This window comes from Molothrus aeneus, chromosome 12, assembly GCF_037042795.1.
Source record: "Molothrus aeneus isolate 106 chromosome 12, BPBGC_Maene_1.0, whole genome shotgun sequence".
NCBI classification, from domain to species: domain Eukaryota; kingdom Metazoa; phylum Chordata; class Aves; order Passeriformes; family Icteridae; genus Molothrus; species Molothrus aeneus.
Window position 1 is genome coordinate 649,720 of NC_089657.1, and position 17,618 is coordinate 667,337.

Consider the following 17,618-nt stretch of genomic DNA (forward strand, 5'->3'; position numbering starts at 1 on the left):
TTCCAAGTGTAGTTTTAACTACTGTAAATTTAAGGGAAGAAATGTATTTTTCTGTAAGCGAACTTGGCACAAAATTGAACCACATACGTTGTAGGAGCATCGTAACTGGAACTCACTCATGGTTTGTGAGTGACTGACTCCGATCCTCGGTACCTCCCTGAGGGCACAGACTGTGTGTGGGCTTCAGAGTTCACAGAGCTTCACTGTGACAGCCCACGGCCGAGCTGCCGCCAGAGCCAGGGCGGGTGAGCTGAGTGAGGGCGGCTGCTCGGGGCAGCTGTGTCTGCTGTGCAGAGCGAGCTCTGGGCCAGCTCCTGCGGCCCTGCCCCGTCCAGCCCAGCCCTCCCAGCCATGGCCATGGCCCTCACATGAGGCTGAGGGGAGCATGGTGTCACCGCGGCCCTGCCATCCATCCTGGCCATGAGGGGAGCATGGTGCACCATGGCCCTGCCCCATCCATCCTGGCCATGGCCATGGCCCTCACATGAGGCTGAGGGGAGCACGGTGTCACCGCGGCCCTGCCATCCATCCTGGCCATGAGGGGAGCATGGTGAACCATGGCCCTGCCCCATCCATCCCGGCCATGGCCATGGCCCTCACATGAGGCTGAGGGGAGCACGGTGGCACTGCAGCCCTGCCATCCATCCTGGCCATGGCCATGGCTATGCCATGAGGGGAGCATGGTGAACCATGGCCCTGCCCCATCCATCCTGGCCATGGCCATGGCCCTCACATGAGGCTGAGGGGAGCACGGTGGCACTGCAGCCCTGCCATCCATCCTGGCCATGGCCATGGCCCTCACATGAGGCTGAGGGGAGCGTGGTGTCACCGCGGCCCTGCCATCCATCCTGGCCATGGCCATGGCTATGCCATGAGGGGAGCATGGTGCACCATGGCCCTGCCCCATCCATCCTGGCCATGGCCATGGCCCTCACATGAGGCTGAGGGGAGCACGGTGTCACCGCGGCCCTGCCATCCATCCTGGCCATGAGGGGAGCATGGTGAACCATGGCCCTGCCCCATCCATCCCGGCCATGGCCATGGCCATGGCCCTCACATGAGGCTGAGGGGAGCACAGTGGCACTGCAGCCCTGCCATCCATCCTGGCCATGGCCATGGCCCTGCTGTGGGGCTGAGGGGAGCACGGTGGCACTGTGGCCCTGCCATCCATCCCAGCCATGGCCCGGCCATGAGGTGAGCGCAGCGGCACCCACCCTGCCCTGGACAGACCCTCACGCCTGAGCGCGGGCCCGGGGCGGCCATGACTGCACTTTGTTCCTTAGGCTGAAGTCCCTGGTAGGTGGTTTTTGTGTCCCAGGTGTGTTATTTAACTAGCAGTGTTGTGGTTCTTGCGGGGCGGCAGTAGATGTCCCGAGTCTGATTTGCTTTGCGTGGCTGGGCTGCGAGGTCTGTGGGGATGGGGCTGGTTGTGCTGGGAGGCCGTGGGAAACGCTGGCTGCTGCCCGCTGTACCGGCCATCCTCCTCCTCCCCTTCCTCCTCTGGTGTTGTCTCTGTAACGTATGGTGAGATGCCGTCAGCTAGAGTGTCTGAGTGGGTCCTCGTGTGTGCTGGTGATGCCATGTAGATGAAGCCACTGGTTGGGTGTGGACTCATCCTGTTGAATAAACTGCTTAACTTTTCTCAAAAACGTTGTCTGTGATTTCAGAAGATTTGCTGCCTCTTGCCTGTGCCTCCTCCCCACACCCTCCTGCCCTGGGCAGTACAGACAGTCTCCTGCCCCTGTAGCCAGGCTCTGGGTGCTGTTTATGGGTGCTGAGGAGATAAAAAGCTCACATTCTAAACAAACAGCCCCAGAGCCCTTCGCACTCAGGCTGTGAGGAACTGCGCTGGACTCTTCTGGCTGGGTTATGTCTCTTCCCAGTTGTTTTCTTTTTTTTTTTTTTGCTGCTGGGTCGTGGCTTCACTTCCCACCCATCTTGGTGGCATGGAGAGACAGAGACCTCCCCGATTCCGTCCATCATCCATCCCCGAGGTGGGGCAGCTGCAGACACAGCTGGTGATGCTCGAGCCGGGGTCTGCGTGGGCCACGGGCAGGGGGAGGGCTGGGCAAGCTGCAGGTGGGGCTCGACCTGCACCACCCCGTCCTTAATTACCCCTCCTTAAATACGGTTAATGGGCTCAGCCTCAGGGGAGGTGAGTGCAGGGTGGGCTCTGGGCTGTCATGCCCGTCCTGGTCACCACGCTCTCCTCAGCACCGGGAGCAGCTGGCAGCGGTTCTGACACAGCCCGGTACCTACCGCATCCTGGCACCGCCCGGGGGAGAGCCCGGGGGTGGCTCCGGCAGGTCCCTGGGCAGCGGGTGCGTGTGGAGGAGCGGGGTTTGGCCAGGCCCTGGAGGGTGCCAGCTGTGCGCGACACTTGTGAGGCCTCTGCGGGGTGTGTGCCGGTGTGCCAGGTGTGTGTGCCAGGTGTGTGTGCCAGGTGTGTGCCAGGTGTGTGTGCCAGGTGTGTGCCAGGTGTGTGCCAGGTGTGCTCGGTGCTCCGCTCGTCCCGCGGTGTGCCCGCAGTGTCCGCGCGCCGCCAGCAGAGGGCAGCAGCGCTCCGCCCCCGGCCGGGCCGAGCGACGCGCGGGGAGCGGGGACTGGACCTTTTCCTTCTTTTCCTTTTCCTTCTTTTCCTTTTCCTTCTTTTCCTTTTCCTTCTTTTCCTTTTCCCTTTCCTCCGGGCAAAAGTGCTGCACGGGCTGCCGCTGACTGATTGAACTGAAATTAAAACCTGATTCTCTCCAGAGAGTCCAGTTACCCAGGTGAGGTGTAATAATCATTAACTCTGAGTGTGATCAATAAATCGAATGTATTTATTAATTTCTGTGGGCCGGTTGCAGCATTTGCATTTGAATTACCGTTCCACACTGCTGCGCTCTGCCGCGTGTGCTGGTTTCCTGCTGAAGGCAGGAATTCCTTTTAGGCGGAGAATGTGAGCGCCGGGAGCCTGTGGCTCACGGTGTGCCTGGCAGCGCGGGATGCTGCTGGCATGGGGCACAGGGCAGAGCCAGGCTGGTGGCACGGAGCCCGGACTGAGCAGGGGCCGGCTCCTCCCATCCCGCTTCAGGGGGTCAGGGCAGGGAATCGCTCCAGTGAAAAACTGCTGGAAGGCAGGGGCGGACCCAGAGGGCTGGGCGGCGATGCTGCCCCTGCCAGCGCTGCTCTCTGCAGGTGAGGAGAAACAGCAGAGCCCTCGCTGTCAGCTCTGGGAGTGCTGCCCAGGGGCTGGAGGGTGACAGTGCCTTGGCTCTGCCTCAGCAGCTCCTCAGCGAGCACTGGAACCCTCCGAGGTGATGGAAGGAGCTCTCAGCCTCCTCCAGTCATCTCTGGGGTACCTGACTGCCAGGGAATGGCCCGGGGGTGACTTGCCTTTAGCTTGGATTGGTCCAGCAGCTCAGTATGCCTGGATCTCACTCTGCGTGCCCCACGGGGCACCTAAGGGCACTCTGGCACCACTCACACTCATAGCTGATGAATGAAAAAATGACATAGAAATGAAATGTAAAGGAAATGATGCAGAACTTAGTGATTAGTGCTCTGAACCTGGACCCAAAGTGAAACAAGTGCTCTCAGTCCTGCTGACTGAATCAAATAATCCAAATTGCTAATACATTATAGTCATTTTTTTCATGTGCAAGGACATTAAAGAGCTTTTAGTGGATGAGGTAAAGATTTTCCATTGATGTTTAAAACTAAAACAGAGCTGTGTGCTGGGGGTGCCCAGAGCCTGCCGTGAGCTCATGGCAGGGGCTGTGCATGGCTGCCCTGTCCCTCCTGTGGCCTCTGGCCCTGGCTCTGCCCTGGCAATGACATCTGTGCCCAGCCGCGGGAGCCAGCATGGAGCGCAGGGTGCAGAGAAGGGCGTTCCTTCCCAGGGGGAGCCAGGGCCATGTGGGACGCTCTGGGGCCACCCCAGCATCCCAGTGCAGAGGGATTTTGCAGCCCCTGCTGCTGTTTCAGCTCAGATGTGGCTGCAGATCCCTTTGGGCAGCAGCTCTGACTTGCCTGGAGTTCCCTGCTCTTGTGAACATTTGAGAGATGCTCTGTTACATTGGCTTTTGGAGGGGGGGATGAATTGCTAAGGCTGTAGGTTCATGGCACCCTCATTGCTTGTGGCTGCACCATGCCCTGCTGGGCCATTTAGGGCCCTTTTTCCTGCCGGATCCCCTCTGCCCGTGGCACCCTCGGTGTCTGGGGCTGCCCGACAGCTCAGCCCCCCGGGGCAGGAGCGACCCCAGGCACGTGGCAGAGATTCTCCTGTGTTGTGTGCGTGGGTTTGGAGGCATTCCCTGCAGCATATGTCTGATTTCCTGTGCAGAGGAGAAAACGCTTGCCAGATGAGACTGATTCTTGAAACTGGCCCCATGTTTTTCAGCTGTCAGCTCCCCTGGCCTGCCCAGTGATAGCTCATCAGCCGTGGGAGGGACAGTGCTGGCACCAGCCAGTGCTGCTGTGGTTTGGTGCATTCTGAGCTTGCTTTCAATTTTAGTATTTTCCTTTGAATGTTTGGCTCCCTGCTCCAGCACAAGCCAGTGTCCCCATGTGCCTGGAGTGGAGCCCTTCCCCTGGTAGTTCAAAGGGCTGATGTGGTGGGTGTCTGGAGAGTTCCTGGTGCCCCCAGCTGTCCCCGGCCCCTGCCCAGGACCTGCAGCAGGCAGGGCTGAGTGAGCCTGGGGAGGCTGTGCTGTGTCCTGTGCCTCAGCTGGCTGCAGGCACACAATGAAAATAGGAGGATTTACCCAACTTTTGATAACTTTTTTATTTCCCCTTAATATACACCTACAGCCTCACTATAGAAACACTGGAAACCAGACTTCAGCAGGCCTGAGAGACTGCAGCATTATCCATCTTCTGTAAATACTGTGGAGCAGTTGGAAACCTTTCTATGATCCCAGCTCAGCTGGAAAACAGCACCACATTCCTGCTGCCCTTTGGGATCACTTCCCTTGCTTATGGGGTGGAAGGCAGCAGCTGTTGAAACATCTTGGTTTAAGTGTTTCATGAGAGAAAAGTATAATTTGCTGGATTTTAAATATCTTGTGCATCAGATCAGCATAAGCATTGCAGGTAACCCAGCCTTGCTCTGTTCCACAGAGACGCCTCTGTCCTCCCCAGGAAGCTTCCAGAGACTTGGGCTTGGAGTCCTTGATGCTGCAAAATCAGGTGAGGTTTGTGTGTTGGAAATGACGCTGGAGCAAAGCTTATCCCAGACCTTTAAATCTAATAACAGCCTCCTGACAGCATCCAAAGGCCAGGCGCCCTCTGACAGCTCCTGATTCCACCCGAGCCCCATCAGCATGAGGCTCATCTCTGGACATGCACACGTGTCCGGCTCTATCTAACCAAGATGAATTTCTTCATTAGGATTTGCAGCTGCCTGGGGCACTGGGAGGCTGTGATGAGCAAGAGCTTGGCTGGGAGCTGGTGCAGCTCCCTTGGCTGCTGTCCCAGGGAGCTGGTGCAGTGGGGATGGGGCTGGGTGGGCTTCTGCAGCCTGGCAGAGCCCTGTGCTCCTGTGACTCGCCCAGGAAAGGGCTGTCAGCACTGCTGGTCACCAGCCCAAACCCTCCTATCCTGCTCAAAGGTAACCAGCTTTATTCCCTCCTGGATGGGTCTTGGCTGACAAGAAATAACTGCCCTTGGCTGCATTACCCCCCACCTGCTGCTGCTGAGCACTGATGGAACTCGTGTTGGATTTCTGTCTCTAAACTCTTGCTGCATCCATTTTTTCACCCCCTTCAAGACAGCTTTAATAAAAATAATACATTTAGCAATGACTGGGCAAGTGCTGAGGCTGGCAGAGCTGTGCCATGGAGCAGGGCAGTGCTGAGCTTGTGGGGCCGTGGCAGTGGCTGAGGGTGAGGAGGCTCTCAAGAAGGCTCTAGGGTGAGATGCAGCCTTTTTCTTAAAAGAAAGAAAGAAAAAAAATTGGCTTTACGTAAGTCAAAACATCTGCTAGTGCATGACTAATGCCTTCCCTCCTCCCTGGTGTGGCAACTGAAGTCCATGGGAATTGTATAAATGATTGTTTCCTGTAAGAAGTTATACATTGTTCATAGGGCTTTTGGGGACAAGCCTTGAGTGCAGCCACCCCTTCCCTTTTGCTTCTTGCCTGTGGCTTTGGATCCAGCTGCTCCTGGCCCTGCTGCCATGAGCTGACAGCAGGGGCCAAACACATTGTCCCCAGCCCAGCTGGTGCCAGGGTGGATTTATTCCTGCCAAAGCCAGCTTGAGTGGACAATCCCCTGTGTCCAAGTGAGGTTATGGATGTACAGTGCTGCCAGCTGAATGAGCTGGGTGCTGGGCTGTGGGTGGCAGCCTGTGGTGGCACTGCTGTGCCCTCCAGAGCAGGGCTGCTGGAGCCTTCCCCAGGACAGGCTGATGGCAGCAAGGGACACAGCCAGGGGCTGCATCCCTTTGGGCTGTGAATGTGTTGCTGAGGGCTGGTCTGTCTGAGGGGAATGCAAGGAAATGTTTTACAGCCCCAACGGCCAAAGTGGCCCCCAAATGTGGCTTTATTCCCACAGAGCTCCCCCATTCTGGCAGTGGTACTCTGCAGCATCTTTATAACTCTGCTCACCTGTTTGCCTCTTGATTCCAGTTCAGACCTTGTGTGGATCTGTGCCCCCTGCCCATCCCAAGGCTCCCACCTCCCCACATCCCAGTGGGACTCCTGTGGCTGCCAGTCTGCCCAGTACCACCCAGCAGGGAACGGGGCCAATTCCCTTCTGTGCTGAGTTTCTATTGATATGTCCTGAATTTTGGTGCAGTTTCCCTGCCTGGGTCTCAGTTCTGGCCACTCTGGGTCTGTGTCTCTGGTCAGGGCAGGAGGAGCTGCTGGGTCCAGCAGAGGTGAGTGCTCCTGGCAGATGGAGGGATGCAGGTGTCAAACACTGCACCAGCCACGCTCTGGTTTCTGCTTTCCATGGTCTGGGACATTAACTGCTGCCAGAATTACTAATGGGCTTCTGCTTTTAGCCTGAGTGCTGCAGACTGCTGCTCCAAGGTGGAGATCATGGAGTCAATTAAGTAATTACCTGGTGTTTCAGCTGCCAGCACTCGAGAGGTTTTGTTTTTCACCACTGGCGTCAATCCCAACACCCATCTCACCCCAGATCATCAGCAGTGGTTTGTGCACTACTAGAGCAGGCTGTGGTGCCATGGACAGGCTGGAGCTGCTTTTTCTGCATGTGTTCTGGTGACAAATGGTTCCTCCTCCCTCTGTTTAGTCTCATTCTGGCACATAAATCCAGGCATGAACAGGCTAAGCTCAGCAGAAGCTGAAATTGCCTCTTCATAGCTCTCTTGCTCTGAGTGTTTTACCCTCGCTGATTTGATGAGCAGCTGTTCTCCAGTGAGATAGGGCATGGGCTGAGCTGGAGGTCACACACAGCAGCACGAGGAGCAGCCAGACTCAGCTGAGGCCCCATGGTCCAGGGAAATGCATCTGCAGTGGCCCCTGGGACTCCTCAGCCTCTTGGTGAGACAGTGCTGGGAGTGCTGCAGTGTGCCAATGTCCCAGCAGGACAGGGCTGGTGGGAGGGATCCCTGCCCTCGGGCACCTCTGGGCACAAGTGCATAATCCATGGCAAAGCATGGCAGCCTTGTTGGTGAAAACTGTGCTCTTAATTAAATCAGAGCTGGGAAGTGCTGAAGGGGCCAGAGCCCTGTGAGGAGCCCTCAGGCCTCTCCTGCACTTCCCAGTAATTCACAGGGAGGATAAATGAACCTTCTCAGGAGCAGGGGCATGGCTGGGGAATGTCTTACCCTGGCAGAGAGGTGCAGGGAGGTCTGCTGCTACCCTTGCATTGCAAAGGCTGAGAAGTGCTTCATGTTTAGGAACGGGGAAAGGCAGCAGTGAAGTGATAAATACAGCAGCAGAACAACCCTAACAGTTTTCAGCAAAGGAATGAAGTCCTAACAATGGGCATTTTGGTGGCAAAGCAGCAGACATATGGCACAAGGGACTGGCAGCAGTTTGTATCCAAACTGCTCCCAAGTCCTTTTCCTAGTCCCAAGTCCCTTTCCAAGCTGAAAAATGCTAAATCTGTGCAGGAGAGCTGGAATGTCAACTAAGACACACTTCTATTAATGTGTTGACTCTCTTGCCTTCAGATTTCACCTGATTTACTCACTTTTGTCTGCATGGGAATGCAAATTGTTGTTTCCTATTTGTCAGCCCCTGCCTGTGACCTCCATAGCAGGTCTCAGGTGGGATACAGAGCACTGCAGTTACACACGGATTAACTGCCCAGGGAATCACTGAGAGAAACTAGGCACTGGAAAGTAAAGTCATTTCCCACTGAGAAGGAAGGGTCTTAGCCTTTCCTGGGGCTGGCATGTTGCTTCTGGGCTCTTGCTGCTACTCCTTCTCAAAATACTCAGCATCCTCATGTTTCTGCAAGCAGCTGAATTAATTTAATTCAGCTTTTTTTCTTCTTTTATTCTTTTTTTTCCCCTTTGGTTTATTTAGAATGGTTGGGAAAGGAATTGCACCCAGGCTAAGAACCAAACAGCCAAAGAGTGACTCTAAGGCCCAAAGCTGGCAATGGAATACACTGTTGGGAGACAGTCAAAGAGAATGGAAGGTATTACAGACCTATCACTGTCTTTATTGTCAGTGTGGGAGTTTTTATACTGGAGCAGTTTGGAGCTAGTGGGATTACTCATGATTTTTCTAACATTTACTGGATCAGCATCAGTGTCCAAATGGGAGATATCTCCATGTGCAAAACAATGTCTCTGAAATGTCAGCAAGTGTTGCTTGTTGCTGTTGGCAGAGGGCCCAAACCAGCAAAGGCCAATTCACCACTGGCTCATTCCCTGACTCCGTGTCCCTGTCCCAGGGCAGGGCTGTGCTGTTCACCTGCTGCCTCCTCTCCCAGGTGCCTGTCAGCAGCCACTGTCATTTCATCCTGCCCTCAGGTCAGGCCCAACTCAATCAGCATTGGCTTGCTATGAAATGCCCAGAGTGATTTTATTCATCATGTTCATCTTAAAGCACTCCAGGAGAAAGTTTAAATATTATTTCTGGCTCCTTTGGCTGCTAACTCTCACAGCATTTTCATGGAAGTTTCCACGCTGCTCTGTAAAACAGTAAGATGCTTTTGGCTGACTTATGTTGGCCTAAAATCATTGCAGTAGACTGAAAAACAAAAAAAGAAAAAAGGATTTCATTTGTGCTTTCAAGTAATTTCTGTGTGAAATGACCAGATACTTGTGGAGCTGTGGCACAGCCAAAGCAGCAAAGGTTGTGTTTGAGGGATCTGCCAGCACAACCCCTGCTAGGGTGATAGATTGCTTCAGCACATGGGTTGGGAACATTTTGACCAGTGAAAGGCTGTGAGCATTTCCTGAGGCCTCGAGGGCTGCGAGGGAGGCTCCAGCATCTCTGGCTGCACACGAGGCTGCCGAGGGAATGGCAAGGGCGCTGGTGGGACCATGGCTAGCACAGAGGCTTTAGCCAAAAACATGACAGGAAATGGAAACCAGCACCCCTGGAGCCGCCTCTGCAGCCTGCTGTCTTTGAATATCGCAGTGCAAACACCAGCGGGTCCTGCAGGGCTGAGCCCACACCCCTCGAGGTGCTCTGGTACTCCAGGACATCCTCTGGCTGCTCCAGCCCTGCTTTTGCCTGGGCTAGAGTTAATTTTCTTCCCAGTGGCTGGAATGGGGCCGTGTTTGGGATTTGTGCTGAACACAGTGATTATAAATAGAGATGTTTTTGCCCTGTCTGAGCAGGGCTCACACAGAACCAAGGCCTTTCCTGCTCCTCGTACTGCCACACTGGCACCAAAGCTGGGACAGCATGGGAGGCTGGGAGGGCAAACAGCCAGGAAAGGTGATCCCAGCTGCCCCAAGGGATGCTCCAGACCACAGGACATCATGCTCAGTCCAAGGGTGAGGTCATTGGAGTTTGTCTTCCCAAGTTACTGCAGCTTGAGATGGAGCCCTGCTGTCCTGGAGGTGGCTGAACACCTGACTGCCCATGGAGACAGTGAATGAATTTCTTTACTTTGCTTGTGTGTGTGGCTTTTGCTTCACCTATTAAACTGTTTTTATCTCAACCCACAAGTTTTCTCACTTTTGCTCTTCTGAGTCTATCACCAGTCCCATTGGTGGGTAGTGAGGGAGTGGCTGTGTGAGGCTTGGGAGCTGACGGGGGTTAAACCACGATGATGTGGGACCTTTTGTTCCAAAAGTCTCAACATCAGACTAAATTTAGCCCTGGAGAAATCAATAAATGGTTGCCAACTTTAACACAAGAGTACAGCAAGGTCAATGTTAAATATTTCTGAACAATTTTACCCATGGTTTCAGGTTCTTCTCCTTTCCAGTTGGGAATGACATGATGAGAAACTTTCCACTGCTTTAAATATTAAGGAATCTCTGAGAATACTTAGAAACAATTAACTCAAAATGTTCTCTGTTTTGGGGTTTGGTATTTTAAGTACAGTATGTTCTTCTGCTGATTTTCCAGCCAATCTACATGCTGGTGTCCGGATGCTTGTTTCTGTGGTGCATTTGTACACCTATCATGAAGAATGTCCAGTGACACACAGACACACGAGGCAGACCTTGGTGGAGTGTTAGGTTTTAGTTTCAAGATCCATGTACTAAAGGCAGCTGAGGATGAGCTGTTTGTTTGTTGGGGCATGGAGGAAGAAATAGGCCTTTCTGCACGAGGCCCTGAGCACCACGGGGGAACAAATGCTCTTTACATTATTAACTTGTGCACAACAGATGGGAATTACATAAAACCCCACTTAAATATTTCGTCTCAACAACACAAGTGAAAATCAGTAGATTTTGGAGACTTGCTTTGTGTCAGGCTGCTCCACCTCCTGCTAAGCTTTTCCATACATTTCTCTGCTTACAGAACAGGGCAACAAGTGTATGAAAATGCAATTTAAATGAGTATTTCAGGGGCTCGGAAGGAGGAGATGTGTTCTGTGTATAATAACAAGTTGTAGCTTGGTCGTTCAGCAAGATAAAGCCGTTCATTCCTGCTCCACAGAAGCCCAGAGTGCCCCTGAAACAGCCGAGCAGGGAGGGGTTGCTGCCCCCCAGGCAGGGCTGAAGGAGCCTCCCGGTGGCTCTGCCCTGGGGGGCAGCCCCAGCACCGCATCCCAACGGGAAATACACAAATGCTCGCACACCCCGGGCTAAAGGGAGCATCCTGCCATGCACCCGAGCAGGTGATGCTCCCCAGCTTCTGCAGCGTGCAGGATTCAGCTGAGAGCACAGATTTTCCAGGGTTCTTTTATATGGTGCTATTACCGTGGAAATAGTTTAAATTGTGTTTTATTCAGCAGCAGTCTGTGTGGATGGTGCTTGGCTGTGAATTCACTGCCCTTTGTTCTTCATCAGTCCACTTAAACAAAAAATAAACGTGTTGCTGCAGAAATGAACCCATGAACTTTCTGTGCCCATTCCTGGGTGAGTTCGTTCCCATCCAATAAACTGTCAGAATGTGTGAACCAAGATCTGCCCTGTGCATGAGGGAACGAAGAGAACAGAAAATTGTAGGAGTTTCATTAATTAGGTCACAGCTCACAGAGAAAGCAGAAATGGATTCCTTAAGGTGAAAAGAACAGGCACTTAAGTGGCAATGACACTATTCTGTAAAATCTAGTACTTTTGGCAAGGGACAGGCAGTAATCAGATCCATTCAAATATATAAATTCAGAGACTCACAGTGCCCAAGGCCAGCAGAGAGCATTGTGATGGTTTATTCTGACCTCCTCCATCATGGGGGTCATGGAGTATCCTTTATACAGATATATATGAGTGTTGCTGAGTGCCAATTGAGGGAGTTGGGCTTGATTCAAAAATCAGACTAGCTCAGATCAGGAGCAAGAACATAGAAATTGCACTGCTACAAAAAAACCCATAGGAAAAATCAGGCACAGGTGCACAGAGTTTTCAGGTAAGAGCACGTTTGAGTCAGCAGCAGCTGCAAAAAGCGAAGGGCTTAAAACACACCTGTGACATGAAGTAAGCAGAGGGAGGTAGTGCTGTTCCGTAGAGTATTATAAAAAACGGCTACATATGCTTCATGTGTGTGCGTAAAAACCTGTACCACAGCAAGTTTAGCCAACAGCAATATCGTTAACAGTGTGAGGCGTGCCGGGGAGCGGGGCAGCCGGGCTGGGTCGGGCCGGGTCCGCCGGCACAGCTGCACCGACCCTGCCCTCGCAGCTGGATCCCACCCCCGGGGCCTTCATTTCCCCGAGCTCGGCAATGCCGAACCTGCCCAGAGCCCGCGGGGAGCGCTCAGCCCTCACCGCTCACTGCCCGACGCTTTGGCGGCTTTCGGCCATTCCGCTTCACTGCCGCGCCCGGTGCTTCCATCCCCGCTCCCATCCTCGTTCCCGATCCCCATTCCCGGCGGTTCCATCCCCGCTCCCGTCCCCCGTAGTTCCCGTTCCTGTTGGTTCCCATCCCCGTTCCCCGTAGTTCCCGTTGGTTCCCCGGCGGTTTCCCGTTCCTATCCCCGTTCCCGGCAGTTCCCGTTGGTTCCCGTTCCCTTTGGTCCCCGCTCCCATCCCCGCTCCCATTCCCCGTAGTTCCCGTTCCTGGCGGTTCCTGTTCCCGTTGGTTCCCCATCCCCGTTCCCGGCGGTTCCCTTTGGTTCCCCGTTCCCCATCCCCGTTCCCGGCGGTTCCCGTTGGTTCCCGCTCCCATCCCCGTTCCCGGCGGTTCCCGTTGGTTCCCGCTCCCATCCCCGTTCCCGGCGGTTCCCGTTGGTTCCCGCTCCCATCCCCGTTCCCGGCGGTTCCCGTTGGTTCCCGCTCCCATCCCCGTTCCCGGCGGTTCCCCGTTCCCCATCCCCGTTCCCGGCAGTTCCCGTCGGTTCCCGGCGCTGCCGGAAGCGCGGGCGGAAGCGCGCGGGGCCCGCCGGCGGGGGAGCGGGGCCGTGGGGCGGCACGGATGGCGCTGGCCATGCCCCTGCTGGAGCCGCCCTGGCCGCCCGGCCTGGCTCCGCTCAAGGTGCGTGCGGGGCCGGGCGGGGGTCCCGGGGCCGGGTCCCGGGCGGTGCCGCTCGGCCCGCGCTGCCGGGCCTGCCGCGGCCAGCCCCGCTCAGCCCGCTCTCCTTGCAGGCCGTGGATGACTTGCTGCGCTGCGGGATTTGCTTCGACTACTTCAGCATCGCCGTGATCATCCCGCAGTGCTCGCACAGCTGTGAGTGCCGGGCGGGGGCTGTGTGTCTGTCTGTGTGTCTGTGCGTCCGGGGTGTCTGCGGGGAGAGGCCGGGAGCTGGGATTGTTCCGCCCGGCAGAGAGAAGGCGCTGGAGCCTGCAGCAAACGTGGACAGAAACTGCAAGGGCCCGGAGTACCAGCACGAGGGGCAATGGCTTCCCACGGGCAGAGCACAGGGTTCGATTAGAGATCCAGAGGAAGCTTCCCTGGCAGGCTGGGAGGCCCTGGCACAGGTGCCCAGAGCAGCTGGGGCTGCCCCTGGATCCCTGGCAGTGCCCAAGGCCAGGCTGGACACTGGGGCTGGGAGCACCTGGGACAGCGAGAGGGGTCCCTGCCATGGCAGGGGATGGCACTGGCTGGGCTTTGGGGTCCCTTCCCCCCCAAACCATTCTAGGGTTCTGTGGTTCTCTTTGCCATGGAAGCTGGGAGGAGCTTTGCAAGATGGAAGCAGCCAGAACCTTCCCTTGTGTAGTTCCTGCTGTAATACAAACATGTGGCATCTGGCATTCTGCATTTAAATATCTTTCTTATCATCTTGAGGGTGGTACAAATGCAAAGCTCTATGTGCAGAGTACTAAAAGCTCGAATTTTCCATCCTGCTCTGTCTGTCTGCCCTGGGAGATATCTGCTGGAACTTGGCCCCAAGTGCTTTGCTGAAGCCAGATTAGGAGGGAGGTACCTTGCCTTTTCTCACGTTAAAATAAATGTTTGTGATTGTTTGGTTCAGAAACTGTAGCACTTCCTTCTGTGAAGGGGGACATTGTAGCTTGGCAGTGAAGTTTAGCTTGGCAAAGCTGTCACCATTGAAGCCAGTGTGGGGAGGCACAAAACTGGAAATTCTCTTCACTTGCTGGTGGTGCAGCCTGCCTGGGGCACAGTGGCTCCAGGCAGCAATCATTGCACACGTGGGTGTCAGATGCTGCCAGCCTGGATCTGCCACTTCATTCTTTTCATACAGTTAAAGTTTGTTTCTTTATGGGTTTCTCACCCTATTTCACTTCTTACTATGTATGTAGTAATTTTTGAGCATTTAGATGGATTTGTGGTTTTAAGTGTTAATTGGTGCATTGGGCCAGGTTGGATTTGGCTTGGAGCAACCTGGTCTAGTGGAAAGTGTTCCTTCCCTTGGCAGAGGGTGGGATGAAATGAGCTTTAAGGTCCCTCCCAGCCCAAACCATTCTGGGATTAATTAATGCTTCTGCTGCTTTTCTGATGCAGTCCCAGAGGGTGTATGAAATACAGATCTCTTTCAGGAGCTAGTGCTGAGACTCTCACCCATGATGATCTAGTGCGGGAATGTTTTCCTGGAGAGTGATGAGACTTTTAAAATCCTGAAGTGGCCGTGAAAGCTCATGGAGAAATTGTCAAAGTGTAACAAACGCAGAAATTTACTCTGACAGTGTGGCATGTTTCACCACCCATCTGCTGAGGCATCCTGCCATGCTGAGGTGGCATTAAGCTGTCTCTCAGCATTTCAGTGCTGTCTCCCCTCCTTTTTAGCCTCCTCTTTCAACAACAAATTGGTATTGTTTTGGAAAGGGGCAGAAGAGCCTGGGGAAAAGAGGGGATTGTGAGTTTGTGTGGAAGGATAGAATGTAAGAGAATAGTGCAGAAAGCAATCTCACCCCTGAGGAGTTGCAGTTATACTAGTCACCAAAGATTAGGACCAGGCCTGCCCTTAATAGGCCACAGCTGTGTCCAATAAGGAGCTGAGGGCTACAAAAGAGGGGATTAGGTGGTTGAGAAAGAGTTGGAGTTTATTGGTTGTGCTGTGAAGAGAGATGGAGTTTGTTGGCTGTACTGTGAAAAGATGCCCATGAGAAATCATGAGAAGGTATGGGGACTTTTGCAATAAGATGGCAACAAGTTTGTCTGGGGCTATGCAGGAAAATAGAAGTGATCAGCATTAGTCATGTCAAAAACCCAGCGTGGTGAGGGAGTGAGCAGTGCAACCACTGCTGGAGTGGTGGGGGCTGATGAAGGGTTTCTTGCACTGGGAACAAAAGGAAACAAACATCAGCTTTAGGTGGAGGAGCTGATATTTGATGTTGAAACACGTTTGTATAAAATATGGATTGTTTTGTAACAATGATAATCTCAATTCCATGTAAAAATGGTGTGTTTTCAATATTTGTGTATTGTGGAATAGCTTGCATGTATTGTACAAGGAAATACACGAGCAAGGATGTGGAACTGCATTTGGAATAATGTTCAAAATGATGTGTTTCCTTTTTCCAGATTGTTCCCTTTGTATCCGCAAGTCTTTGTCCTACAAAACCCAGTGTCCAACGTGCTGTGTGGTAAGCGTGGTTTTGGTTTGGTTTTTGCCCCTCAGTTTATTTTTTTTCTTTTGGCAAATCTCAGGACCTTTTCCCTTTGGACCACACCAAATAATCAATTCTGATTGCATGGGCAAAGCGTGGTGCTCTTGCACCTGGAATTCTCCTGTTCCAGAGGTGCTCCTCTGTCAGCGCAGGCAGACGTGGATGGAGCATCAGGCCTGGGCTTGGCTCAGGGCTGTGTGTACAATCTGCCACAAAACATTTAATGTTAATTTGTTAACATACGCCGTCATTTAAACCAGCAGTGCTGAAACATAATCGCTTTATTTTCTGTGTGTGAGTGGCTCCGTTTCATCTCAAATTAAAAATTAAAAAAATAATAAAAGCTTTGTTTAAAAGAAGAGCAGAGAGAGTTGCAATGAGGTAAAAATCAGAAATTGTTTAAAAGAATGAATTGAATGCACAAAGGCATCTCATAATTAATATTTTCATTCCATAATCAGAAGATTAACATTTCCCTTCATCAGTTTCAGTTTTCATGCTTTGTTGCTTAAGGTTCTTACCACCTTCAGAAGATGGTTTGGTTTGGTTTTCAAAATTATTAGACCTGTGCTGCAGTAAACCATTGTTGGAGCCTGGGCAGACTGGGCTTTGTTTCTTTAGCTTTATGCTTTGTTTTTACCTGTTACCTTAACATCCCAGAATTAAGTTCTCAGGCAGTTATTTTAATATGAGATATTTTTGGGGAAGAGGTGTTTACCCTTCAAGCATTTTAATCCCTGTAGCACTTCAGTGGGGGTAGTTGAGGCATGGAGCCAAGAAGCAAGTTATTGATCACTTGAACATTTTGTGGGCACTTGCTGCTTTCACTGCATTTGAATGTTTGTTTGTTTTGGTTTTTTTGGTTTTTTTCTTTCTCTTTCTTTCTTTTATAGGCAGTCTCAGAATCTGACCTGAAAAACAACCGGATTTTAGATGATCTAGTGAAGAGCTTTAATTCTGCAAGGTATTGATGTAATTTTATAGCTGCTCTCTCTGGTTTGGCAGCTGCAAGGTGTGACTGTGTGTGACCAAGCTCAGAGCCCTGGAGGGGAGTGGTGTGAGAACTGAGCAAAACAATTGTGGTGTCACAGAAGAATTGTCCAGGATGAATGTTCACACTTTGGGAAAATCCTGCAGTGTTCTGGCTGAAGGGTGCTGCACACTCAAGTGATGTGGAGGTTTTACAAGCTTGTTTTGGTTCTGCTTCTGGTTAGCTGCTCTGGAAGTTGCAGTCCCTGCCAATGTGTAGGAAGTCAACAGATATGTCAGGATTCTCTGGGGGAAATAATGGCAGTAAAGATTTTCTTCAGGATCCTTCCTATGTGTGCAGAGGAGATTCTGAATAGAAGGATTTTGTCCAGTGGTTATGGTCACCTTGCAAGAGCATTCTTTTGGTGAAGTCACTGGCTAGGAAAAATACAGTTATTGAAAGACTGAAAATGTGAGTTTTCTTGGGTAAGGAAAGTAATGGAGTGCCGTGCTTTCAGCTTGATTTCTTAGCTACTTTTCTTGTTTTTAAGTCATTTTTGAGCTTCACATCCCTTTAAAAGACAGGAACAACAGAATAAATATGACTTGGTAAAATATCACAACAGTGTCACAACATGTATCACAGATGATGATACATCAGCAGATACATGAAGTTCCTGTATCTGTTTTCTTTTGATGAGAAGCTACTCAGTGATTTGCTGGGAATTCTGTGGGTGTTCCTGTCTCTGTACGAGACAAATGCCCTTTCATCTTTTTCTCTGAGATTAACTTGGAGGTGGAAGTCAATGAGACTCTTGGCTTCGTTAGTGACAAGAAGCATAGTTCAGTTGATGGCTTTGTTTCATGAGGGAATTTTTCTCTGAAGAAGATCATAGAATGTAGATAGATCTAATCTTCTATATGACCACTACTGGATTTAATTGATTTATTTGAGTAATTTAAATCTTACAGTTCCCCTGTTTCAGCTTGAATTCTGGTGCTTCCTAGTGATAAATGGATTACTATTTTTTTTGCTAACGTCTAATTTTGTGGGGAACAAGTAGTGCTGACTTGGATCCATTATGATATTGAATCTTAAATGTTAATTTTTTTTTT

General features: G+C 52.1%; 1 protein-coding gene and 1 long non-coding RNA gene across 3 annotated transcripts in view; one reads left to right on the forward strand and one right to left on the reverse strand.

Annotated features, from left to right (window-relative positions):
• Positions 1 to 11,719: 11,719 nt before the first annotated feature.
• LOC136561793 (uncharacterized) lies at positions 11,720 to 12,578 on the reverse strand. Its single transcript, XR_010784406.1, has 2 exons — positions 11,992 to 12,578; positions 11,720 to 11,884 (listed from the first exon to the last, which is right to left on the reverse strand). It is a non-coding gene; the product is annotated as an uncharacterized lncRNA (long non-coding RNA).
• Positions 12,579 to 12,893: 315 nt separating this feature from the next.
• Positions 12,894 to 17,618, forward strand: part of RAD18 (RAD18 E3 ubiquitin protein ligase) — a 29,264-nt gene continuing 24,539 nt past the window's right edge. For both annotated transcript variants that reach the window (XM_066558323.1, XM_066558325.1), the window contains exons 1-4: positions 12,894 to 12,999; positions 13,110 to 13,191; positions 15,448 to 15,509; positions 16,427 to 16,497. In XM_066558323.1, the coding sequence (XP_066414420.1) occupies positions 12,940 to 12,999; positions 13,110 to 13,191; positions 15,448 to 15,509; positions 16,427 to 16,497 (275 nt within the window). In that variant the 5' untranslated portion in view covers positions 12,894 to 12,939. The remainder of the gene's footprint in view (positions 13,000 to 13,109; positions 13,192 to 15,447; positions 15,510 to 16,426; positions 16,498 to 17,618) is intronic.